Raw genomic sequence first — 27,945 nt, forward strand, 5'->3', positions numbered from 1 at the left:
AATGAGGCTGGTTCAGAGGAGATAGCAGGGATTACATGAAGGAGACAAACCCAGAGGGCTTTAGCCATATTAATCATGGCAGCAATGCACGCTAGATGAGAGGTGTTTAAAACAAACACACTTTGATCTTTCTTTCAGCAAAGCATTGCCACACGTTTTAAAATAAGAAATGAATAAACAAAATTACCTACAAACTTGCATAGCCAGAGTGAATAAAAAACAAATTGAATTTACTTAGCTAAATGAGACTTCGGATCTTGGGCGACTCAGCAGAAAGAAAATGTGGCTTCTTTCATTAAATCTGTGATGTCTTTAACATTGTATGCGCTTTCCATAACACAGTTACAAATTGACAGAATACATGACTAGCTGAGGGATCACATTATAAGTAGACTCTATATCTAAGCTACATAGAAACATAAGGGGTGAGGGGCCCAGCTGAAGCACACTGCAGGCCTTCGGCCTGGTCTGAAGTCTAAGAGGCTTGGCTGAATCAGTCGGATAGTGGCCGGTCAGGTAAGCAAGGTGGGAGATCTCCTGCTGCAAAAAGAAAGCACCACAAGAGGAAATAAAGACACGTATTATCAGTCAACCATCACAGCACACTAAGATTCAGCCAGCATCACACTGCAACGTGAGACTCTCCTGCAGTGGATCATGGAGATAATTAAAAGTGAAACACCGAGGTGCCTTAGCTAAGTAACTTGCACATTCAACTTCCATCAGCTCATTCCCCTTCCTAATAAAGACTCCTCTCTGCTCAAAGTGCTTCAGCCTGGATGACTGTTTCAGAATGTAAGAAAAGGTGAGAGAGGATTCATGATGCATTGTCGTCTACCACAGCCATGTTGACAATCTCTCGACCATTGATTTTAGAAGCTTGGCAACAAAGGAAGAAATGGTGATCACTGCACACCAAATTGGATTGCTATAAAATGCAATAATTTCAGATATTAACTGGGAAATGTCACAGCTTATTGTCCCACATTTAGTTTTCCCACTTGAGCATCTCAGAACATCCCATATTCTGGGCGCGAGACGGAGAATGGCATAGGGTCAGACTGACCCACTTTTAGGGTCTGATTATGATGAATTGAACTCACTGATGAAACAGAGTGGGTGGGTTAGAGAAGCTAAGACTTGGATTGATGGGCCAAGACAGGCCACGTGTTGGTTGGCTGAGAGGAGCAAACAACAGGCAATTGGTTCTCCTTGATGATAAAGTTTTATCTGTTACAGAAGATTCTGTAGGTGTCAGCAACCCTCTTCCAATGGCACCTGGCCAATCTGCTAGCTTGTAAACAAATCTGAGAATATGTTCCAATATCAAACACACCGCATTAAAGGCAAAAAAAAAAAAGCAGCATGTACCCAGCATATGGATAAAATATTCCTTTGGGGTGCTGCTGCTTAATTTAATTAATAGCCTCCATTTCCATGTCCCTTGAGTGACATTTCAATAACAATGAGACTTGTGCCCAAAACCAGGCCAAGATTTCAGATAATTTCTTTTCAATGTAATACCAATCAGAGAGGCTGGGAGGCTGATCCACCTTAGTGAGGATCTTTCCTGAAACTGCAGCCGAATCCTTTTGTGCAGGCTTTGATCCAAGATCTTTAGACCTTAATAATAAATTATTTTAATAATGAAATGAAGATAAAGTTAATACAGCCACAAAGGAGGATGTATGACAGTGTGCGCAGAGGTAGAATCACGGATCAACATGACATGCAATCATTCCGATGGCCCAAGGAAGGAGATCACTGAGGATCTTTCACCTTGCAAGTCTTAATGTCGACTCGCACAGCCACAGCTCAACGCACTGTGTAACAAACTGCTGTTCATTGCAAGGCACTGGGTCTTGGTACATGTGGCAATAATAAACCAATTCCAGTTCCACAGGTGAGAAACATCATCTTTTGTTCACAACTTCACGTGACCTGCCATCGTCAGTATTGGAAAAATTATCCGAGTGACCAGTCACTTGGCTGCTAGGAAATGTCCGCCACTGATCCAAGCTCGCAGCAGCTCCATTGATGCTGGAGACATTGACAGAGACTTGCACAGATTCATTAAACTCAGGCAAAAGCAACAAACATTGTTTTATAAAGGCTTGAGCACAAACCTCCATCAATTAATGGTGGGTCAAGCAGGTGGGGTTCTTAAAAAAAGATGGAGGGGGCAGGGAGTCAGGGGCTGTTGAAGACCTGCAGGGTGTGGTTGGTAGTCATGGGGAGAGGGTGTAAGGCATCAGAGGGACAAAGATCTAGACCCAGAGAACATTAGAAAGACAGTGAGAAGCAAGTCCACAAAACATCTCAGAGGTGTTAGAGGAAGAAGAATTGTTGAGTCAGCAGGAACAGGGGTGAATAGTAAGCATTCCTTTGGTGGGCAACTGATGTCATGGGGGCTGTCAAAGGCAGGCCAGACATTGGAGTAACTGCGGAAGCAAGTAATCCTCTGTTACAAGTTCCTGAATTGATGCTGCAGTTAGGCTCTGCCACGGGATGCACAGTTCAAAGCACTCCCGTACCCACAGTGCACACTTAGCATATACTCTATGGGCTCAGGAGGTGACAAGGACACCAGTCCTGGTGCAGGGTCTTGGCGCAAAATGTTGACAACTCCTTTCCTCCAACAAATGCTGCTCAAACCCCTGAGTTCCTCCAATGGACTGTATGATGGCTGGGACACCATTGCAAGTTATAGCAGCAGATGGAAAGGGGCAAAGTGTGAGGTATCACAGGGTAGAAGTCGCCGGGGACTATGGGAGAGTCCTGTCAGTAGGACACTCAGCCTCCCCTGATGATGATCGTGACAAGACTATATTGTTACCTATGTATGTCCAACCAAACACGTTCTAGAGTTGGACATCAGGCAAGCAATAAGAATGCACCAGAGATGGAGAAAGAGTAAAGAGAGGTAGAGATGGTTGTGTTCAGCACGTGTAAAGAAGTTCACCCTTATGTCCACAGACTATGTTATTAAGAACCAGAATTCCTGTATTCCTATACCCCTGGATAGCCCCCCTGTTCATTTTAGCCAAAGTGAGGCAATCTCTGAAACACAAACACAGGTCAGAGCACAAGAAATAGGAGCAGAATTGGGCTACGTGACTGGTTGAGTCTGATCTGCAAGATAGTTCATGTATTGCTCACTCCCTCTCCCATAATGCGAGTGTGTTTCTGGGAAGAGAATGGAGCGCTATCAGCATCATTTTGAAATAACAAATCCTCACCTCAGATTTGTCATGTGACCTTTAAAGTTAGTGTGATCTCTGGGTTCAGGCTTATTTGCATACTATACTTCTCCCACACGTTACTCAGGTGCACGGCAGCTTTTCAGGGAAGGTGTTAAAAAAGCAGGGCGTGACAGCATGAAGAATTTAGTTTGGGAAATACTTAATTTGTTTCTAAATGACCCATGAGATTAACAGTCACCTTTGGAGTTGCAACATAACTTGCACAATAGCTACTTTCAAATTTGTCATTTCCAGCAGGATGCGCTACGTGCTCTGTGGAAACTTACAACAGAAGCACCCCCTTCCCCCAGACTCGCTTTAGACAGGCACCACGAGCAATGATTTCAGTTCGGGAGCATGAAGTTCATGTCCAGTCATCCACCCAGCAATAAGTTGAGCGAGAGCCAGATTACAACACGACACGCAAAATACACGCATGCATCGTACAGTGGGGGTGGGGGGCACACCGTGATGGGAAATGCAGTCAACACAACACAACAAGTCAAGAAAGTTTCCAGTGAAGTTCTCTTTGCCTTCTATCGTCAGAATTGAAATATAGACTGAGAAAGTGCTTTCGCTCTGAGTCATTCAGTGGATACTGCGTTAGGTGGTGGCTCCTTTATCGTTTTGTTAGACTTGTTTGGACTTTAGAAGCTCCATGTCTTTCCCCTGAACCTGGAATCTCGTTGTGATTCTGAGCTAGTGCTTAGAAGCTGCCTCCCAAACCAGTGGAGCCTTCACAGCCAACTGGCTCTTTGCATTTGTCACTCTGGCTGCAGGTGGGGAGGCTGGTTTTGGTGCTGGCAGTGTGTCTGGGCATGATGACTGTGCAACGTTGTAACACAGTCGATATGCTGCCTGTTTGTTCAACCTCACCGTCAATTCAGAGGTACTACAGACCAGCTGCCTTACAAATCCAGCGGCCTGGGCTCAGGACCGACCTCTGGCGTGAAATTTGCACATTTACCCTCTGACTCTGACATTTACCTCAAAGCATGTGGGTTGGTAGGTTAACTGGCCAAGTACCAGATTTCTGATCGTAAGCTGGGTGTCAAAATTAGACCATAGAACATAACAGTACAGTACAGGCCCTTCAGCCCATGATGTTGTACCCGCCTTATAACCCACTAACCCTTCCCTTTACATAACCTTCCATTTTTCTAAGAGTTTCTTAAATGCCCCTAGTGCTTCTGCCTCCACCACCACCAATTGGTGGGAACGTGGTGAGAAAAAGGTTCCAGGGAATACTACTGGAGGGATGGGGCTGCTCTGTGAGCCACCGTACACCTGATGGGCCAAGAGGCATCCTATTTGGTAAGGGAAAATGGAAATGGAGGAGTAAAGGCTGTAACATGCGCTTCACTGTTTCACACTGCCACACAGGTCAGATGTCCAGCATCCATCTCCAGATTGGTAAGACAGTGTACAACTGTGTATAATTTATTGTTTCTAGGATATACATATTTTCTGTATGATACTATGTGCCTGTAATGCTGCTGGATGCAAGTTTTTCATTGCACCTGTGCAGGTGACAATAAATTTAACTTTGTTTCAGCCGCAGGATGTTTTGGTATTGTCAAGGCTGCTAAGTTACCCTTACAAATCGCTGGCTGTGGACCTCCCTCGCTCACCTGGTGCAGCATCACTCTCCACAGATTCACTGAATGAATCGTGAGTAAATGAATCAGTGGAACTAAAGTAATCGGCAGAGATGGGAATAAGCTCTTACAGGTGAGATAATGGAGCCAAAACCATTTTGGAAGCAGCTTTGTGGAATCAGTGATCTTATCTCATCCTTGACTTTGTCATACATTGTGTTTCTGGTGCAACTATGCACCAGTGGCAGCTAAATGAGAAGACAATTCACCAACTACTTTACGTTACATTCAAAACACTCCAAAAGACTGACACAGTTACCCAGCACTATGAGAATGCCATTGCACTGACAGTGTTCTCTGTAACAATCATTTTTCGTTGGTAGCCATTGGTGTTGGTAAAACTTGAAATCCCTTGAAATCCCAGCATGTGTGTAAGGCCTGCTGGTGGCCAGCCCAGGTAGTGGGGGCATCTGAAAATGAGGGTGGAGGAAAGGATCTGATGGGACTGTCGCTGCACTGCAGTCCCTGACAGGGGAAATGACGGTGGAAGTCCACAGGTAGAAGCTCCTGAGCTACTGAACAGAGAGAATGGAGACAGGGATGTGAGGGGTGGGTGGGGAGAAGATTGGGAGTGAGGGGAGGGAGAGGGAGAGGAAAGGGAGTGGCGGGACTGGGAAATGCAGGAGAGGGAGTGAGATGGGGAGGTGAGGACAGGGAACAAGGGGAGGGCAGTGAGGGGATGGGGAGCGAGAGGAGTGAGAGTGACAGGATGGGTAGTGTGAGGATGTATATTGAGGGGACAGGCATCAAGGGGGCAAGGCATGAGGGGATGGAGAGAGGGGATAGGAGAGAGGGGATGGAGAGAGGGGATAGGAGAGAGGGGATGGGGAGTGAGAGTGAGGGGATGGAGTTTGAGGGAAGGGGCAAGGCATGAGGGGATGGAGAGTGAGAGGATAGGGAGAGAGGGAACAGGGAGTGAAAGGATGGGGAATGAGGGGATGGGGAGTGAGGGGATGGACATTGAGGAAGCAAGGCGTGAGGAGATGGAGAGGGAGAAGTTGGCCAGAGAGGGAGTGAGATGGCCGGCATTGAGAGGGCAGGGAGGGGAGACCAGGTCTCACAACTAAACCCTCAACCTAGTACGGTGCCAAGAAAGCTCAGCGGAGAAACGAAAGGACAGTTGCTACCAATGAAACTGGATTCCGTGACAGAGGACATGAACATGTTTCAAACATCAAAAATCCGGAAGCGTTTCAACAACCTCTACTGTATGTTCTGCACCAATCCCACTGGGATGAGCCTCAACAGCTGGGTGGAAGGAGGGTTTTCAGGCACTGCCTTTATCAGTGAAGAGGAAAGTGGGCACAAAACACGTTTAAGCCAAAGATATTTTCATGACAAGGCGACACAGACCATGACATCCTCTTGTACGTTTGCTCCACTGCCTCCTGATAAAAGCAGTGGCCTCTTTATTGACTAGTCCTATTGCGAGGAAAGGTGAAGTGGGGGACATGCAGCACACAGTGGAGGAAGCAAGGTGAATGAGCAGCAGCACGTACCAGTCGAGGGTTAATGTCCTCAGGGATCACTTATTGTTATTCTGAAAGATAATATCAAATAAAGATGGCAGACAGGCAAGGTCAAAGGTTACAGATCATGAAGACAAAAAGCACATGTGAAGAGCTCTCTCCTGCTGTGGACAATCCTGCATCGCACAAACAAGCTCAAAACAAGGCCCTCACAAACAAAAAGGTACAGGTGCCTAGAGAGGACAGACATTCATTGTCTGGACCAGTGGTATTCACTCACCTTCTGTCAGACTCACAGAAGTGGTCCTGCTCCATGGGTAAAGGGAGAAGTGCTTTCAGTAACAATGCTGGAGAATGCCTCAGCCTGAGGCCTTTTTGTACACTCGGTTGCCCATTTCCAGTCCTGGATGTTTTCTGATTGAAGGCAGAACCATCCATCAGCAAATGGGAATGGAGTAAGTTCAGGACTGGAAGTTCCACACAGGCCCTTTAGTTTCCTAGAAGCCTGTTTGTTTCATCTCTGGAGACAGAGCTCCCCATCCTTCCGGTAGTATTCCCACTTGGAAGGAAGGGGTAGGGATACATTGCCCCAAGCAACAACTCTGACAGTATCTCCCAACCAAAAGCCCCAAGGAAACCCAAATCACAGGAGAAGGGACTATAAGACTCCATCTACCCCACCAGGTTGTGTCACGAATCTCACTGGTCTAGACATTGCTTGCCTTTTAGCTAGTTTTAGTGATGTGTGTCAATGCTTCTTTATATGGCGATGCACATTATGTAGCAAGGCAATTTACAGAACCTGGATGTTTGTCCCCTGTAGGAACCCATACTGGTCCCAGAGCAGTTCAGTCCGGGTCAGCTAGAACCCCTGCCGGTCCCTGCAAAGACAAAAGTTAGGTCGTTACTAACACCGGCCATCTGACAGCTTGCACTCTTTCTCCGCCATTTTCTCCCTCCCCTTTCTCTGGAAGGCCACCATCGATCTCCGGATGTCTGATGCCTTCTGTTCCCATGGTCCCCGCCGGAGATTAACAGCAAGATGTGGTCCAAAACAAACTGAGATGGGGCAGGCTCAGCGACATCTCTCAAAAGGGAAGTGTGCTTAAAGAAACAGAAGGGCGGAGAATGTACAGGAGTGTGGGAGATGAATGGGATTAACAGATAGTATCACCAAAGAACTAGGATAGACATGTTGATGCTAAAGCCCTCTTCTATGCTCCACATTTCTTTGTATTAATCAGTTCCTTAAGTGGAGAGGGCATTGAAATAGACCTTTGGGCCCAACTTGCCCAAACCAAAAGGTGCTCTCCTAAACTAGTCCCAATTGCTTGTGTTTGACCCATGACCCACTAAACCAGGGATTCCCGGCCTCTTTTTTTAATGCCATGGGCCCCTACCATAAACCAGGTTGCAAACCCCTGCTCTCAACGTTTCCTATCCATGCACTTATCCAAATGTATTTTAAATGTTGTTATTATACCTCCCTCAACTGTTTCCCTGGCTGCTCATTTTACAAATACACCACTTTCTGCATGAAGAAGAAGTTGCCCCTCAAGTCCCTTTTAAATCTTTGGTTGTGAAGTCTCAAACCGCCCGGCTCAAGAACAGCTACTTCCCTTCAATATTTGATACTTGAACAAACCTAAACAACCCTAATTACTACCTGAATACAGCAACATTCTAACCACTTTGCACTACCATGGAATTTGATTTTGTTTAGTCTTAGTTCTGTTTAGTTTAGTTTACTTTGATTTTGTTTTTTCAGTCTGGGGTTTTTTCCCCATCTTTTTATTTTCTTGTATCTTGTCTATATGAAGAGTTTGGGAAGTCAATTATATTGGTGTTACCTATAGTTTCTACTCACATGTGTTAATTGCCAACAATGTAATCCCACTCTCTATGTACTATTATGACCACTATGTATTTGTCTTTGAAAAATTCAAAAGATTGAAAAAGAAAGAATTTGATTTCATTATGTTTTGTTCTAATTGCCTTCTCTTTTGTATCATTTTGCAAAATTTGTATTGCTGATTGGTTTTCTCATAAACTCTGCATATCCATTGTGCCTACTGTGCCTTATGCATAAACGTACTTGTGTATATGACATAAACTTGACTTTGTCTACTATAACAATTCCATTTATTTACCTACCTTGTATCCTTTTCCTGTGATTTCTCTACCTGACAAAGATCTAGGGGCTTCCAGCACTGCACTAGTGAGACACTTCTTCCATTTCAACCCTTAGCTCTCCCATTGATCTCACCAGTGGGTACTTGATGACCCTGTGGTGTTGAAAAATGGCATCTGCACCGTGTCCTCTCCATGCACCCTACTCTGCATGTGCCCCAGAGTGTAGACAATTTCTTCCACTGAGGTACGGAGGACTATAGTCCAGAGGCAGGTCAATGGGACTGGACAGTTTAAATGGTTCAGCATAGACTAGATGGGCCAAAGGGCTGTACTTTTCTATGACTTGATGACTTTGAGGTCCCAAGAGATGATTGGACAGCAAACTGACTCACAGCACCAACCAACTCCCCCTGTCCACTGACAGTCTCAGCCTAACAGAGTTTCTCACAGGGCATGTAGGCGAGGGGAGAGGAACACAAAACATTTTTGCAGAGACCAGATTTTAACCTGGCCACTGGGTGGCAGTGTAACAGTGGTGCAGCAGGATTCAGCGTTTAACAATCCAAAAGGAAAACTCAGTAATTCACAGGCATGCAACTGACACGTATTTAACAGTGAGTCCTGATTTATGTGGCAGATAATTAAACACATTGGCCAATAGGCAGTTCAATTGAGGAGTTAAATGGTCATCTTGTACCTGCAAACTCAATTTTCATATTGAGACGTGTCCTGACTACAACAGGTCAGAATATCTGTTTAAAACTGCAGTTAATCAGTGGCCTAGACGAGGCCTGATCTTATTTCATGACTTTTTTGAAAATTTCTCTCACCACAGAGGATGGAAGAGAAAGCTGGAATTCTGATGAGCTGTCAACTTTCCAATTACAACCTCCTACTTATTCTTCTTCCATCAAAAACATCAGGCTCTGTCAACCCTTCAGTGTTTCACTGATCATTGTACTGGGGCAGGCTATTCGGCCCCTCAGCGGTTTCTATCATTCATTTAGAGCAGGAGTCCATGGACCCCTTGCTTAATGATACTGGTCCACAGCATAAAAAAGGTTAGGAACCCCTGAGTTAGAACATTCTGAATAATATCTCTATCTGCCTGGGCTCCCTTTCCCTTCCTGCCAAAGATCACTGTTATGACATTTTTAATTGGCACCCTCTCCAATCCCAGTGCATTTAGCCTTTTTTTCTGGCAGGGGTTGGTTGGTTCTTACCAGCTCTCGTGTCAGAGTTCCTCCTAAATTTTATTTGCCATCTCGGTGACCCTTCGGTATCAAGTCTGAAGAGCTTCTTCCCTTCCTCGGCCAACCCCTCTCTTCAGATGCTCGAAACCAGGTTCACCATCACTGTGCAGCTGTGGTCCCCCTGCCTGAAGAAAAATGAACTGCCTGTATGCGCCATCCTGCCTATAATGTACCTGGTCCTCTCATTTCAGAAAGGATGTAGAAACTTTAGCGAGGGTGTCAAGGAGATTAACCAGGATGCTATCTGGATTAGAGAGGATATGAAAATAGGTTGAGCAAGCTCAGGCTTTTCTCTGGAGCAAAAGAGGACGGGAGGTGACTCGATACAGCTACATAATATGATAAGAGGTATAGATCGGGTGAACAGCTGGAGACGTTTTCTCAGGGTGAAAATACCTCATATGAGAAAGCAATATTTTACGGTGTCTGGAGGAATGTATGGCGGGGATATTACAGGCAAAGGTGTTTTTACACAGAGAGTGGTGGGAGGAGACTTATGAGAACCTTGGGCACATGGATGAAAGAAAATTGTGGGCTATGTGGTAGGAAAAGTTCAGATTGATCAGGTTAAAAGGTCAGCACAACATTGGGGGCCCAGGGGCCTGCACTGTGCTGCAATGTTGTATGTTCCATGAAAGTCACATCTAAGGTTTATTAGATACATTCTTGGCATGTGAAGCTTTTCCTATCAGGAGAACAGAAGTGGCTCATAATCTTAGGAACAGCAAATGGTAAGCTATTTCATGGAAACAAAAAGTCTTAAGAAGATGTGTCAGAGGAGTTGAGGGGCTGAAGAGTCCAGAGCTCAAGATGATGATCTCAAGATAAGTGGCAGGTCATTTAAGATTGAGATATGGGGAAGGCCCATGATGGTAGTAAATCTTTGGAAATCTCTTCCAAGCAGGTAGTGCAATCGTATGAAGCGATGCTGGTGGGTTTTTGGGCATAAGGAGAGTCAGGGGATATGGGGCCATTGATAAGGAATGACGGATCGTGTAAGGAAAATAAAGATAGTAGACATGCAGTGATCTTACTGAAAGGTACATCTGCATAGTGTGGAGATAAAGCCACTAATAGCTATTACTCTTCACCTAAACACCTGATCATGGATCCACAAACCACTACAGATGTTGGAATCTGAAACGATCAAAAAAGGTGGAGGAACTCAGAGAGTCAGGAACTCAGAAATGGGCAGGTGACATTCCATCTTCATCTGAAACTTCGACTGCCTGTGCCAGTAAGCTCTTCCAGCAATTTGTGTTTTGCACCATCTTATTACCTTCATTTCCTTCACTACACTCTTACAACCCTTGCTGCTGGCTGGGCTTGTTGGTCTCTGTCTGGGTTTCTCAGAGTTACGAGAAGCTTGTGTGTATGCATCCTTTTCCACCTCTGGAACACATTCATTACACCAGAGTACCAATGGCCCAGTTAGCAAGTTAGGGCTTCAACCCTACACAAGTATGACTTAAATATCCTTGGTCTCGCACCATTCGTTTGTATTGCCTCTGCTAACCCACCAGTAAGAACCTTTCCTTCCTTCCTTATCCACCATGACTGACATGCTCACCACTACTTTTGGTGTCACCATGCTGGCAACGTATCTCCATGAACAGATTGTTTAGAGGCAAGAGAAGGCAGAACTCAGTGTACATAGTGTGAGGGACAATGAAGGATGACTTGGGCTGAAGGTGACCATGACAACAGAGATGTAAGTGCACAGCAGTGAAAATGGGTATCACAGGGAAACAGTTACATCACATCACCATCACATAGTGGAAACAACTACCCCCCAGAAGGAGTGAGAATTGGACAAAACTTACAGCATACAGCACAGGCGTTCAACATGGCTGTTGACTGATGATGTTTGTTGATCTAGAACCCAAGCTTCCTTCCTCATGCAATGTTCCCTCTAAGGTGTGCACATTTGCGCACACACACATTGTTTGCTTGTAGTGCACAAAGGAATTTAAACAGCACACAAAAGGTTGTCACCCTCTACCCCATTGGCGTGTTGAGTATATTTCACGATCATGTGCAATCCCATTTCCTTTTCCAGTTTCTGAGGCAGAAGGTGTGACAACATGGAGTTTGTGAAGATTAGTTTGCAGATTTTAGAACTCACTTATTTATATGCTTTTATTGAAGAAATTATTCAGTACGCACTGTTGTTGTCACTGGGCAAAAAGATTGCACAGCACAAGATTTTTGTGTACACTGGTCATTAATAATTAGAGGGAACATTGTTCGCGTGTAACCTCAACCACAGCCCAATATTTGTCACTCTGTCGTGTATTTATCCCAGTTTCTCTCAAAAGGGTCAGTACAATCCAGTTCAATATCTCCTCCTTCTGACCACACTGAGTAAAGCGAATTCCTGACCGCGTTCAGCAGGAACAAGGTCTCAGCGGTGGCCACCGAGTTTGGAGATGGGGCGTCAGCCAACATAGTCCTGGTGGGAGTTTCTCTTCTCCACGCCAAAGAGCACCTTCTACCCACCACCAGCTTCCAAACTACTGTCCCACCAATCCATCTCTGTGAAATGAGATACAGCAGACTGGAATTTTTCTAAGCTTTGTGTAAATTCCAGTCATTATTTTCTGCATCGCCACTGATGTATCCTAACAGTTGCCTGTTTTCATATAATGACAGGAACTAAAACTGGGACACTCACCGCCCCCCACCACCACGTCTTAGGAGTTTCTTCCATTATGTTATTGGTCGACATTCCTTTTTTAACTCTTAAGCAAAATCAGAGCTCATGGAATGAAAATGGCATCATGTTCTTTTACACTATAAAACTGTATCCTACCCATTTCCTATCCTGTCTTTACTTTCTGCAAACACAATATAATTAATATTGGGATCAAATGGAATGTACAGAAGGAAGCTGAATGACTTATAGATAGGATGTTGGCCATCTGAATCTGGTGAAATGTAGACAGTTTTTATGAAGGATAGTGGGAGTCAGTTACTAGATAGCATTGCATACAAGAATTTTCGAAGACTTTGTAGACCAAACTCAAGGGTTTTTTGATCAAACTGAAGGTAACCGAAGTAGGGTGGGTCCTGAGAGCCTTACGGCTCAGTCCCATTGCTGCCCTCCTTTCCACGTCACCCAGTCAGCATTGTTACTTTAAAAAGCTCATTGGCTAAATTGGGGAGAAGTCTTCCATTACTGAACTGGGATTGTACACCAACATCCATCACTACTTGGGGAACAATACTGCCCAATATGGATGCTGATATTTCTGGAGGTACACAATGATGTTCAATTTGGGAACATGAAGATTTTTTTGTGGAAGGTGGCGCTGTTTGGAAATATCAAAGTACATTCTTGTGATTGCAGGTGCCCCTCACACCTTTTTTTCTTAGGTTTCAACAATGTTAAGAATCCATTGTCCCATCCACACACCCCACCCTTATGTCCCCCTGCCTTGGCTCATAGAGACCTCTGACTCCTTCTCCCAAACGAGCAGTATCTGCTCCTTCAGATACTGAGGCCCCAGGCTTGGACATTCCATCGTGAAGACTCGTTCTCTCACCCTCAACACTGGGACGTCCTTCGTCCCTTCATTTGTGACAAAGAGTTTCATCCGCTGCTCTAACTTCCATTTAGGTGGTCTCAACAAAGAACTAGATTTATATTCTTCTTTCTGTCAGCCCCCCCTTCTTTGATTTGCCTTGGCCCATGTTGAAAAAAAAATCCATTAATCTGGTGCACTTGAAATTTGTGGTAAAGAGCAAGCCAATTTTCTGGATGCTACTGCTATAAATATTCCAGCACACTTACTTATTTAAGCTGTTAAGACAGTAGAATAATAAATCTTCCAATGAACCCCATAATTTTAAGTGGAACTCCTGCTGCTTCACAGGAGGATGGGAAGCAGAAGCAGGAGGGAGTGTGGAAACCAGGACCCTTATGATGGGATATGTGTACAGAGTTCCCTAAGAGTGAAGGGGAGTGGGGAAACTAGGGTCCCAGTGTGAGTGGGAGAATGGGAACTGAAGTCTTTGCGTGTGTGCTGAGTGTGGGAACTGAGATCCTGGCATGTGTGGGAGTGTGAGGACTTGGGGGTGCGGGGGTCCCAGTATGTCTGGGAGTACGGCAGCTGGTGTCCCAGTATGTGTGGGAGCCTGGCAACTGGGGTCCCAGTGCGTGATGGGGTATGGGAACTGAGCTATCGATGAGTGACAGAGTTTGGCAACTGGAGTACCAGTGTGCGTGGGAGGATGGGAACTGGAGTACCGATGTGTTGTGTGAGTATGGGATCTGGGGTACTGATGTGTGACCGTTTATGGGAACTGGAGTGTACCCATGTGTGATGGAGTATGGGAACTGGGGTCCCAGTGTGTGGGGGAGGTTGGGATTTGGGGTACCCGTGTGTGACAGAGTATAGGAATAGGGTCCTGAAAGGTGAAAGGGATTTAGGAATTAGCACTCAATGAGCCAGGTGCTTAAACATTGGGATTTCCAATCAGAAAGCAGATTATAAGACCTTTTGTGTACTTGCTGACTTTGAGAAGAGTGGGGTGATTTTATTGGATCATGTAGGATTCTGAGTCGGACTAATTGGCTATTTGTCGAGATGATGATTCCCCCAGTGGAAGCATCTGTAACTAGATAAGTCATTGATACTATATATTCTGGGCCATGATGGACTATGTTTTGAAAAATGGTTGAGGACAAGATCAGTCCAAACAGCAACATCTGGTTTAGTAATCTCAATAATCATGGTTTTAAATGAAATTCAATTTTAAAAATACAAGACAAGCCATTTAAAAATATTATACAGGGCTTTATCAGCAAGATAATAAAGAAGTATCCATGGTTATAAGCTGCTTCACCCATCAGTTATACCTGATATCCAGGGAAAGCACTGCAGAGGTGGTGGGGGGGTGGAAAGAAGAGTTCAACCCATGGATCAGGATTGTGAGGCTGCTGGTCAAAGGCCTCAGTGTTTCATTGTGGTTTCGCAGTGAACGGGGCCACACAGGCCAGACTGCTGCTTCCTCCTTCAACAAACCCAGCAATAAGCACACCACTACACCAGAGGACCCTTCAGCTATGCCCTGGGTCAATTTTTTGTTAAATTGACTACTTCAAAAACATTTGAGCAGCTTGCAGGAATAGCTATTTTAAGGAGTCAGCTGGGGATACACCTAAGGGGTGGGGTGGGGGGATGGTAGAGCAAACGTAACGAGTGAACCAGGCAGAGGCAAGTACAGACACACAGACAGAAAAGCAAAGAAAAAGACACTCACTCAGCTAGACTGAGGCAGGCAGGAGATGACAGAGAGAGGAGAAACACAAGTAGGGACACAGATAACTGAACAGGGAAATCGAAATAGGGAGGCAACCATGACAGACAATACAGCAAAAAAAAACCTCGCACAACGAAATGTTCAGACACAGCTTCAGAGGAAGAGATAAGTTCAGGGAACAGAAAAACAAATGGGAAAAAGAGGGAAAGTTTGAAAAGCAAGGGAGTTTACAGGGATAGGGATGAAAACACAAGAGACAGCTAGAACTGAGCTAGATATTTACACCACAGGGAAATCTCACCAATGGATGGAGCTCATGAGAAGGCAAGGTTATATCCAGTTAGCTGGGTAGGTGAGCTGAATGAGCATATCTTGTTCCATTCTTGACTAGAAATTTAGCTCAAAGAAAGAATCCACATGAGAGAAGCATTTCTTAGATTTGACCCTTCCTCAGCTTGGGTGAGATTGGCCACTAAGATGACCTGTATAATTTCTATGAGAAGAGGACCTGTCTATCTGGTTAGCTGGGAGCCAGCAGCAGGTCAAATAGCCTCACATGCAGTAATAAATAAGCGTATTGATTTTTTAAACGTAATTTTCATAGCCCTTTTGAAATGAGAATTGCACAGATTTGCAGACTTCTAAGCACAATTTGCCTAACCAAAATCTAATACCTGACTAAACTAAATGTTTATGGTTCAGTTATAAAATTCTACTATATTATGGTCACTGGACCTTAAAGATACTTTAATTTCAAGATTGTCAATGAATCCTTTTCTCATTACAGAATGTTAAAAGTAAATTCACTTGTTCTTTCATTGGTTTCTTAACACATTTATCCAGAAAACCATCCCTGAAACATTCCTCCACACTATTACCGTTAAGTTGGTATCGCTAGTCTCTTGGGACTATTGCACCCCCCCCCCCCCCCAAGTTATACGCAGCTCTAATTTCCAGATATATACCGTACGTTGCCTGTCCTGCTTGGGAAGTCTATAAACAAACTCCCACCAATATTTTCTGCCTGGTACTCTTCCCAATGCAATCCTAACATGCAATTCTGAGCTAAGATCATTTATCTCCTTTGATCCTGTCTTTTAAGATGAGGATTCACCCAAATCTTCTTTTTATGTTGTCAATTTTGCCTGCTTCTTCTCAGAATTAAGTATCCTGGACTATTTAGACCTCAATCGTGATTGCTTTGCAATATCATCGCTGTAATGCCAATTAAATTTTACTCATTTATTTCTATTTGTGTCATTCATTTACCCATCCTGTTATGAGTTCAGATAAAGAGTGCATGGCTTTATCTTCTTACCATTTTTCCCCCGCTCCAACTCTAACTGGAAATACACTCTTCTACTTTCAGGCGCTTCTTGTTGAAAGAGAATTGATCATGATCCATTTTGCTCCTCTGCACTGTTGCTGTATTTCATGACCCTGTTCCATCCTCCCTACCTTCTGGGTGCTGAGACCATCCCATAACCTCAAAAGATATTGTGAGGACACCCCTCTGATTTACAGGGACTGGAGTTCGTAAAGCACACTGATTGATTGGTAGATCGGCCTGACAATTTATTGCAACTCGGATGATCATGGTCTAGTGGGCAACTCGAATTATTCTATGACCATTGGGTGGAAATGAAATGGGAGATTGCATGGAGAGTTGGTATAAGTGTTTTGTTATAACTCCTAGCTGCTGCTCAGCCCCGTCCCACCCAAATGGGCAGGCCATCATTTCAATAAATACACAGGGGCATCGCCAGGTCAAGATATTGGTGCACTGGTGTTCTGATGACCTAATCTCCTTCTGCTTCATTCTCTAGGCAAGGCACTTTCAGAGAATTCTTACCTGGGGACGCCGGGCGGAGCTCGGTTAGGCCGGGAGGGGACCTGAGGTGGAGCCCCAAATGAGTCGGTCCCAGGTCGAGATGGGATTGGCGGGGCACTGCCAGGTGGTCCTTGAGGAGGTGGTCCAGAGGGAGGTGGTGGACCAGGGGCAGGGCCACGGGACAGAGGCCTGACAGGGGGAACGGCAGGAGCTCTTCTCTGTGGTGTTGGACTTGAGGTCGGAGATCTGGGGGGAGTGCAGAAACCAATGAAAATTATTAATGATTCAATATCACAGAGAGAAAGAGGGTGGATACTGCATAGAAAACACACATCATGGCTGCACTGTGCTGTCTCTTTGCATCAGTTGGGTGAGATTGGGGCAGGATTCATGTTTACCTACCTTCTCCCAGATGGTATTTCCCTGACTCCCAGCCAGGAGTCATCTACAGGTGGTGGGAGAGGGGTGCTAATGGTGCTGGTGTTGATGTCACCAATGATACTCAAGGCTTCCTTTAGCGCATGGTACATCCGTAACATCTCCTCACGCCGCTGCGCCTGCTCAGCAGACTCTTCCATCAGGACATTCTGGTCTGCACAGGAGTAGAGCTGAGCGAGGAGTTCAGAGTGAATGAAATCCTTAGTCTGTCAGGAAAGTGAAGATCAGGGACACCAGTTAGTCCTGCACTGAATTTCAATCCCCTTTACGAATGACAGCTAAACCACCCACCATAAAGTGAACAACCGGGATCACGGTTATGATCACAACCAAGCACTGGCCTGGGCACCAGATCATGTGAGAATTGCAGGATCAAACCTAGTTCCAGGCTCAGACCACAGGCCAAGGTCCAAATCCAAATGTGTTGACTCAAAGATGAATACGATAGCTCAAATCCAGGTCCAGGATCAGGCCTAACCCTCCTTGGACCTTCCCAACCAAGTTAGCCTCTAAGCTTGCCCAGAACACCAACTTCTGATAAAAATAAACGCTTAGGCCAATAGCATTCCCATATGGAGCCAACCAACAGGGAGGAGCTTGGCAACTATGACATAAAACAGCAGCTCTCCAGAACTTCACACACCAAATAGGTCCTTCAATGACAAAAAGTGACTTCATTTCTGAAGATATGACCCTGATCCTAAGGAGATGTTGCAGTAAGGCCTCTGGTTGGAAGGATGAGTGTAAGATTGGATTCTCTCACTTGCCGCACTAGGAATGATTTGTTCAGGAATAGCAGGTGAAACAAAAAAGGTGACAATGATACATAGAGCTCAACAGTCTAAATGCTATTCTCTCCTGGGCAGGGTGGATGGGTGAGGGGTCTTAGTAAGGGTATACTCCTTAAAATACCTAGGAACATTGTTTTAATATAGTTTACCCAAAACTCAAATTTTTCATTATTTACAAATTAGAGACATTCTGGGTTCTCAACTATATACATTTCCTATAAGTTCTGATAAGGACTTATTAGATGTAATTTTTAATTTGAAACCTTTTTATAATGGTTCAATATCCAATATTATGGTATGTTGTTAGGAATGAGAAACGTTCCTATAGGAAAAATTAAAAATTACAGACTTCAATTTCTGAGGAAACTTGGAATGAAATTTTTAAATTGGTTAAAACTTCATCATTATGTGCCCGTCATTCCCTTTTACAATTTAAAGTGGTTCATAGGGCTCACATGTCTAAAGATAAGCTATCTCATTTTTATTCAGATCTATCCCCTTTCTGTGACAGATGTAATAATGGAGAAGCTTCATTAATTCACGTGTTTTGGACATGTCTGAGCCTCGAAAGATACTGGAAGGAAGTACTACAAACTTTCTCAGTACCTTTCAAAGTAAATTTTAAGCCTAACCCTTTGACCGCATTATTTAGTATTGTTGGAGGAAAAGACTTTATTTTGGAGACACCTAATTTGCATATTTTGGCTTTTACTTTTCATATAGCTAGGAGGGCGCTCTTGCTTAAATGGAAAGATTCTGTTCCGCGTACTCATGCTCAATGGTTATGGGATGTTATGTCGTGCTTAAATTAAGAGAAGATCCGATGTTCAGTTTTTGAATCTACCCATGACTTTTGTACATTGTGGGGACCATTTTTGAGTTATTCTCAAAACCTTTGATTTGTTGTAAAAGTACAGATGGTGGCTAATAATATATTTTATTTTATTATAAGGGTACTTTTCCCCCCTTTTTTCATGCTTTTCCTAACAGCTCTGACTTTGGTAATGGGTTTAGATTTTTCTTCTGTATAACAAAATTATTATATTTCAATATTATGATTTAATTTAATTTTTATGATTATAGGGTTTTGTGATTGTAACTGTATTTTTAATACAATGTATTTGGTTCTATTTTATTTTTTCTTTTGACTTACAATATATATCTTCTTGTACTCTGTATTCCTTTATGCAGAAACTAATAAAATATTGAAAGAGAAAATACCTAGGAACATTGTTTTAAACATAATTCAGACATTATCCTCCAAGTCTGTCTCTTTTAAAGTTCAAAAGATAACAACGAAGACAACAATGAAATTAACTCAGGTTATATGCATTTTGACATTAAGAAAGATTTGCATTTACATTCATAAACTCTAGACATCCCATTAGTCTTCTGGCAGCACCTCCCAAACCAGCCCGCTCCTGGATTGGGAAGGACAGCACCTGCATGGGAACATGACCAGTCCCAGTTCTCCCTCTCACACCATCCCAACCAAAAGATACTGTGTCAGTGCTCGGTCAAAATGCAGGAACCACCAAGATCTTCTCAACACTATCCCTGGATGGGTAATAAATGTCTTTCTTTGACAATGGTGCCTGCAACTCAAGAATAAATTTCAGAAAGATTAGTGGCTTCGCCTCTGCTCTCCCAAGTTCTTTCTCACAAACTGGGGCCCCTTCAGACATTTTCTTCAGTAAATGCAAGGAACCAAAACTGGTGCTCACATTGATGATCATGAGATGCATGATTGTCTTGGGCATGAGGTCTCGGATGGTCTTGTTGACAATACCCATGTACGAGTCAACCAGGTTGCGGATGGTCTCCACCTGCCTCTCCAGCTGGGGGTCCATCGAGTGCATGAAATTGTCCCCAGAGCCATTCTCTTCATTCTCGGTTTGCTGCTTATGAAGGGGGAAAAGAAATATTAGGTTGTCGCCACAAATAAACTAAAAATTTCAGTGAATCACTCTGCTCTTTAAAGGCTCCAGGAGAAGGGACATTCTCTCCACTGGAGGCACCGGAGTCTCCTTGTGTAAACAGTTGAACATCCTTTTGGAAAGGAGGCAGTGATCAGAGTCCAGTGTCAATATAACCTTAGAAGAGGTTTTTGACCTTTAGACCTATCTGATGTTACTAAAAAGCAGAGATTTTCTAAGAGACTCTTCCAAGATATGACTTGTTTCCAGGAATGCTATAAACTAAATCATAAACACAACACCAACAGAATATATCCTAAGTGTAGTTAGGCCCTTATAATTATTCACATGGTCCTGGGATACTCACAGAACTTACACATAGTACTGATATTCCCAGAGAATGGTCATGAATGTCAAAGCCTTCGGGAGTAAACCCTGAGAGAAAAATCTGGAGCTGGAGTCCCTTGGGCAGTTCTATGTTGAGTTCAAGGCTAATCGGTAACTGCTGCAACACCGCTGGTGCTAAACTGTATCGGTCTCTGCCATTCCTTTGGGTTCATTGGATGCGTGGAGAGGGGAAGCTTGCTCTCCATATTGCACTGCTCTGGTTTGCGTATCTAGACCGCTAGGATGCAATATCCATGGTTGACCTTGACTGGCGAATGCCTTATCATGGTCACAAATCACTTGCATAGTCCTTAAATCCACTGAAATTCATTGTAATTCCTCAGACCTCTAAATATGCTTACAGCCTCTAGGCACCACCTAAGGATATTTATAGACACCAGTGAGGCTGGATCCCCTACCAGCTAAGACACACTTCCCCTGTCACTCATCTGCCCATCCTGTCCTACCCATATTAAATCTGGCAATATGAAATAACTCCTCATTTAATAATATATGCTTCAAACTAAATTTCTTCTTTAATATTTTTTGAAAATAGAACAGAGAATTCTTTTTGTTGTATTTTCTAGAATTAATTATTTTCATTTATATTAAACCCCACTGTGTGGAGGTTTACCGTGGCTGATCTCACCCAAGCTAAGAAGGGTCAAATATAAGAAACGTTTCTCTCAATATGGATACTTTCTTTGAGCTAAATTTCTAGTCAAGAATGGAACAACAAAGGCTCTTTCATCTCACCTAACCAGCTAATTCCACAGACTGTGTATAACCTTGCCTTCTCATGAACTCCATCTATAATATTTACTCTCTTGAGGGAAAGTAGTGTAAATAGTTTCTAATTCCCAAAGGAAGTGCTGCATAAATTCAGAAATGTTCAACCACCCTCTCCCTGCACAGATTCGGCCTTTGCTCCTCCCAGGCCATTTCCCTTGCATCCCACTCAGCTACTATTGTGCCATATAAAGAATATCATTGAAGTATTAGAAAGGGTAGAAGTTGAGAGTCCATTTCTAAGGCTAAGGAGAACAGAGCAGAGCCTTTGTGTCAAGATGAGGATTATGAAGGAGGTGAAGGGAGATCTTATCATTCAGAGGACTATGATATCTTGGACGTTCAGTTGCTGAGTATATTCTACACCACGATCAACAGATTCTTGGAAACCAGTCTAAGGTTTGGAAGTCACTGAAGGAATACCTTCATTCATTTTCACCAGAGCACAAGAAACCCGGGGAAGGCCCCAGGGAATGAATAGTATTTCTTTCACAATTGCCAGCTCCAGCGTGATTTAATTCCTAGAGGGACCATCAAACCACTTTGCTCCCTCACTCATACCATTAGTCAGCTGACAGATTCATCTTCACAGTGCTCCTGTTCCCCACAGCTGATTGGAAAGCAAGCACAACTTTTTCTTAACCATTGGATGATTACTGGCTGTCAATCAATCAAAATGTCCCCACCCTCCAATTGCCTACACTTGTGATATGATTTCAGGGATTCATAGTTAATTTCTAGTCATCTCCAGGATGTTCCTAAAGCATTAGCAATCCTTTCATTGTGTAGACTCTGGTAATTGTGCATTCCAAGTTCTGAGGAAGTGAATGTTTCATCTCAGAAACAGCCAGATTTACACAATTTATTCTCCAAGCCACCTCACAGTTTTTATGACATTGTTCTTAATCACCAACCAAAGTTTCCTGTTATTAAATGCATCAGTTTCCAATATTGAGTCACAACTAGTTGGAAAAACATGTTGATATTCAGTGTCCCATCTTTGTAAATGAAGGGGGGGTGTGGTATTGGAGTGAGGCAGTAATGTCTACATGGGTGGCCCCTCCAACTCTGGGACAGGAAAGGAGGACTGCTTCTCACAGCAGTACAGATGTTACCACAGAGAGCAATCTCAGCTTGGAGTGCACATCACCAGTCTTGTCCAATGCTTGCCACACAGCACATGTACCTAGACGGGAATCTTATCTGGATTTTTGGAAATAATAACTGGATTATAGGCACTACTATCAGATATGTGATCATAATAGTCATGCTTATAGCAAATATGCTTGTGATCTTAATAAGACAGTAGGATTCTTTTTTTAAACCAGTGTGAATAGTTTACCTTTTTGACTATTGAATGGAAGCAGATGATTGTTAAATAAAATATGCATTACCTCACCTAAGTGAGATGTATTTACTCTAAAATGGTGAGAAGCAATTCAAATAATGTGTCCACAGCCACGGATTTGACAAGCCAATACGTTCTGGTGCACACAATCCTCTACCACGAAGACAATGGTGAAGAACACATCATAAACAGAGCATGCACTGTATTAACCACTGGGCATGCAACTCACACTGACTTCAGACAGGGAAGCACGGCAACCATATCAAGGACACAGGCAAATAACAAAATTAGTTCTAGGTCATGCAAATCAAATACAGACAGGCACAACCAGAGGTAGAGCAAAAGAAATAAGCAGTAACTCTGAAATCAGAGAGAAGGAAACTGTTTCAGAAAGGAGGGTAAGAGAGATAAACCAACTTACATTTTCCTTATCCTGGTCATAGGTGATGCAAATTAAACCAATTAAAGGAGGAAGAAAATTCATTTATTCAATTAATCACCCGTTTAGCAACAAGGAGCAAGTAGAAAAGAACAAATGAATGGACAAGCAGAGCAGTGTCAGAGGCATTCTATGCACAGCAGACCCATCAATGAAACAGGACACAGGAAGTAATCACTGCAACAGGGTCAGCTTTTACAGGTTTTATTTTAAGTTCAGAATTCCAGCACCTCAAAGTACAAAATAAATTAATGATTGAAGTCACCATATACTATCCTGTGATTTATTTGCATGAACTTTATTCCTCCTGTATTTTCTATTCTAAAGGGCTGTGATCAATGTTGCTGGCACTTCTAATCCAAAGCAACACATACGCACACACACACAATTTTGGAGAATCTGAACAGGTCAGGCAGCAGCTATGGAAAAGAGTAAACAGTCGTCATTTCTGGCCAAGATCCTTTTTCAAGTCAAGTCAAGTGACTTTTTATTGTCATTTTGACCATAACTGCTGGTACAGTACATAGTAAAAATGAGACAATGTTTTTTCAGGACCATGGTGTTACATGACACAGTACAAAAACTAGACTGAACTACGTAAAATCAACACAGAAAAAAAAACTACACTGGACTACAGACCTACCCAGGACTGCATAAAGTGCACAAAACAGTGCAGGCATTACAATAAATAATAAACAGGACAATAGGGCAGTAAGATGTCAGTCCAGGCTCTGGGTATTCAGGACTGAGAAGGAAGGGAGAAGATCTGTTGTGATATGGTCCCTCCTCTTTTTCTGGTCTAAAACGAGAAAATCTGCAGATGCTGGAAATCTGAGCAACACACACAAAATGCTGGAGGAACTTGGCAGGTCAGGCAGCATCTATGGAAAAGAGTACATTCAACATTTTGGCCCCATAGATGCTGCCTGACCTGCTGAGTTACTCTAGCATTTTCTGTGTGTTGCTTTTTCTGGTCTAGCCTGTTCTGCAAAGCCACAACTGCCATGTTAGGCCAAGAGGCTGTGGAAATCTTCACTGCCCCAAGTGTAACCCTGCCCTCACTATACCAACAATCGTTCATGACGGAGGCAGGAGCCCTGGATGGGTTTTCTGCTTCTCTGCTATAACCAGTGCTGGAGTAGGCTCTGAGAGAAAGAAGGTAGCTCTGATTCAGAAATCCCCACTCTCTTTCTGTATACAACATAAATTGCTTTAATTTTGCAATTGCTGATGACACCGCTGGGCATTTGGGAAATTCGGTCAATGATACTGGTCAAGCATCTTCAGTTGGCTTCAGTAAACATTTACTCTGTAAATTACAACAGCTAGAGCTCCTCAATGGAAGATTGTCAGTATACCCCAGTGTGGAATCAAACCAGAAGTGTGTCACAGAAAGGAAGGCGTGCTGAAATTCAGTGAAGTTGCAGTGTGAGCTGCAGATCTCCCTTTAAATGAGAATATCCACATCACAACGGAGAATCTCAAGAATTTCGTTTCTTGCCACAGGAATTCTGTTGGCTGACTTGGGATGTCTATCCTGATTTGTGATTCTTTGAGCTCACTGTGGCTGGGAAATGAAGCAATCCTTCTCTCTGTCACTCAGTCTCTCTCTCTCTCTCTTATACACATAGAATCAAAGAGGCATACAGCAATACAGCACAAATACAGGTTCTTCGGCCCACTGGGCCCATGCTGTCCACAGTGCCGACCCAGCTAGTCCCAACTTCCTGCATTTGGCCAAGCTCCACCACTCCATGTATCCACCTAAGTGCTTCAAAATGATACCAGTGTAACTGCCTTAGCCTCTTCCTCTAACGGCTCAATCATTTACTCTTTACCCTCTCTGTGAAGAAGTTGCCCTTCATGTCCCTTTTCCACTCTCACCCTAAACTAACCTATGCTCCTCCCTGTGTTTGAATTTCCCTAACTCTTCTCTGGACACAGATTTCTATCACTCTATCTGTCCATCTCTCTTTCTCCCTCTCCTCTCTCCCACGACCCCAAAGCAATCAGTGATCATGCACACAGGTACCACACAGCATCTTTCACTCTTTTAGTGTCTTCCAGTTCTGATGAAGAATCGCAGGTCTGAATCATGAATTCTGTTTTTCTTTTCACAGATGCTGCCTGGCCTGCTGAGTATTTCCATCATTTTCCGTTCTTATTTTGACTTCAGATTTCCAGAATCTCCTACATTTTTCTTTGGGTACAGTAATATTCGAATCAGAGCAAAGTTCCCTCTGGAAAATCGCCCCGCCCCTATCCACCTTTCCCCTCCCCTACCCAATCTCCACTCCCACCATCACTACTCACCAGCCACAACTGCCTGTTTGTATTCCATTTCCCATCACCAGTTAGCTCTATGACTTCTCTCTCTCTGACGAAGGTTGCCAAATCTCTGGCATAATTAGGAATTTTATTGTGAACTTGAAACTAGAAGGGCGGATCTGCAGTGCTCGTTTCACTGAGGCGCAGAATAAAGCCCTTCATCCCATTCCATTACAAAGAATCTAGATTTGAATATGAATCAGTCTTATGACCTACTGCAAACCTCCTTCCCCACCCCACAGCTCCTCGAGACCAGGGCTGAACCTCCGCCAGCAGTGTTGGTGTGATATGTACAGTCGGCCCTCCTAATCCGCGAATTCCACACGCGCAAATTCAACCAACAGTGAATCACAGAAACCCGGAAGTGCTCTTCCAGCACTTGTTGTTCGAGCATGTACAGACTTTCTTTTCTTGTCATTATTCCCTAAACAATGCAGTATAACAACCATTTTACACAGCATTTACATTGTATTAAGTATTATAAGTAAGCTAGAGATGATTGAAAGTGTACAGGAGGATGTGCGTAGGTTATCGTGGATCAGGATTTTTAAAAATCGGAAGTTCTCTCAATAAGTAAGTCGGAAAAGGAACAGCCGGTATTATTTAGCATCAGTTAGTCAAACGTTTGTCTTAGTATATAGTATATATTTTACCTTTCTATGCATATAAAACACTTAAGAATATATGTTTCAGTGCCGGGCTCGGGTTCCCGAGTTCGATCTAGTGACAGATCGCTATCGAGTGCGCTCTCCACCATGCCGTGTTGATGTGGAGGATCAAAAACACAAAACCCCATAATTAAACCACTGCATTGCTTAGTAATAATTATAGCTTTCATCGGGCAGAGCCTTTCTCACTCCACACACAAAATGCTGGTGGAACACAGCAGGCCAGGCAGCATCTATAGGAAGAAGCACTGTCGACGTTTTGGGCCGAGACCCTTCGTCAGGACTAACTGAAAGGAAAGATAGTAAGAGATTTGAAAGTAGTGGGGGGAGGGGGAAATGTGAAATGATAGGAGAAGACTGGAGGGGGTGGGATGAAGCTAAGAGCTGGAAAGGTGATTGGCAAAAGTGATACAGAGCTGGAGAAGGGAAAGGATCGTGGGACGGGAGGCCTCAGGAGAAAGGTGGGGGGGGGGCACCAGAGGGAGATGGAGAACAGGCAGAATGATGGACAGAGAGAGAGAGGGAAAAAACAAACAACTAAATATGTCAGGGATGGGGTAAGAAGGGGAGGAGGGGCATTAACGGAAGTTAGAGAAGTCAATGTTCATGCCATCAGGTTGGAGGCTACCCAGCCGGTATATAAGGTGTTTTTCCTCCAACCTGAGTGTGGCTTCATCTTGACAGTAGAGGAGGCCATGGATAGACATATCAAAATGGGAATGGGATGTGGAATTAAAATGTGTGGCCACTGGGAGGTAACTGCTTTCTCTGGCGGACCGAGCGTAGGTGCTCAGTGAAATGGTCTCCCAGTCTGCGTCAGGTCTCACCAATATATAAAAGGCCACACCAGGATCACCGGACGCAGTATACCACACCAGCCAACTCACAGGTGAAGTGTCGCCTCACCTGGAAGGACTGTCTGGGGCCCTGAATGGTGGTGAGGGAGGAAGTGTAAGGGCAGATGTAGCACTTGTTCCACTTACAAGGATAAGTGCCAGGAGGGAGATTGGTGGGAAGGGATGGGGGGAGGAACGAGTGGACAAGGGAGTCGCGTAGGGAGTGATCCCTGTGCAAAGCAGAAAGAGGGGGGAGGGAAAGATGTGCTTGGTAGTGGGATCCCATTGGAGGTGGCGGAAGTTACGGAGAAACATACAATGGACCTGGAGGCTGGTGGGGTGGTAGGTGAGGACAAGGGGAACCCTATTCCAAGTGGGGTGGTGGGTGGATGGGATGAGGGCAGATGTGCAGGAAATGGGAGAGATGCGTTTGAGAGCAGAGTTGATGGTGGAAGAAGGGAAGCTCCTTTGTTTAAAAAAGGAAGACATCTCCTTCGTTCTGGAATGTAAAGCCTCATCCTGAGAGCAGATGCGGTGGAGACGGAAGAATTGTGAGAAGGGGATAGCATTTTTGCAAGAGACAGGTCCCATCCTGTCTCTTGCACTCACAGCTACCTGGACTATTCCTCTTCCCACCCTGTCTTAACCAGGATACTATTGAATGTCAGAGCAGGTTTAATATAGCAACTCCAGCTTCTTTTCCTTCTGTTTAACAACAGCTTGCAGCTATAGAGCACCTTTCATAGAACACACAACTGCCATGATGTTGTGTCGACCTTTAAACCTACTCCAAGATCAGTCCAATCCTTCTGTCTTAAATAGACCTCCATTTTCCTTTCATCCGTGTGCCTTGCTAAGGGTATCTTAAATGTCCACAATGGATCATCTTCTGCCATCACCCCTGCATGCATTGCATGTACTTCCCACTCTCTATGTTAAAACTCGATCTCTGTCATCCCTCCCTATACCTTCCTCTAAGTCCTTAAAAAGATGTCCTCTGGTATCAGCCTTTTCCAACCCGAGAAAAGGTACTGGCTGTCCACTCCATCCATGCCTCTTATCACCTCTATCAAGCCTCCTTTCATCCTCCTCCCGAGCGGCAAAAGCAATAGGACTACATTCAGACAAACCGACTGGGAACATCGACTATCTAT

General features: G+C 44.0%; 1 protein-coding gene across 1 annotated transcript in view; it reads right to left on the bottom strand.

The window, feature by feature from the left end:
• Nucleotides 1-6,428: 6,428 nt before the first annotated feature.
• Nucleotides 6,429-27,945, bottom strand: part of LOC132407342 (dynamin-1-like) — a 234,281-nt gene continuing 212,764 nt past the window's right edge. The window contains exons 17-20 of the mRNA XM_059993691.1: nucleotides 19,805-19,981; nucleotides 17,254-17,495; nucleotides 16,873-17,097; nucleotides 6,429-7,250 (exon numbers count right to left, since the gene is read on the bottom strand). Of these exons, the coding sequence (XP_059849674.1) occupies nucleotides 7,232-7,250; nucleotides 16,873-17,097; nucleotides 17,254-17,495; nucleotides 19,805-19,981 (663 nt within the window). The 3' untranslated portion in view covers nucleotides 6,429-7,231. The remainder of the gene's footprint in view (nucleotides 7,251-16,872; nucleotides 17,098-17,253; nucleotides 17,496-19,804; nucleotides 19,982-27,945) is intronic.

Source organism: Hypanus sabinus, chromosome 18 (assembly GCF_030144855.1).
Source record: "Hypanus sabinus isolate sHypSab1 chromosome 18, sHypSab1.hap1, whole genome shotgun sequence".
In the NCBI taxonomy this organism is placed as follows: domain Eukaryota; kingdom Metazoa; phylum Chordata; class Chondrichthyes; order Myliobatiformes; family Dasyatidae; genus Hypanus; species Hypanus sabinus.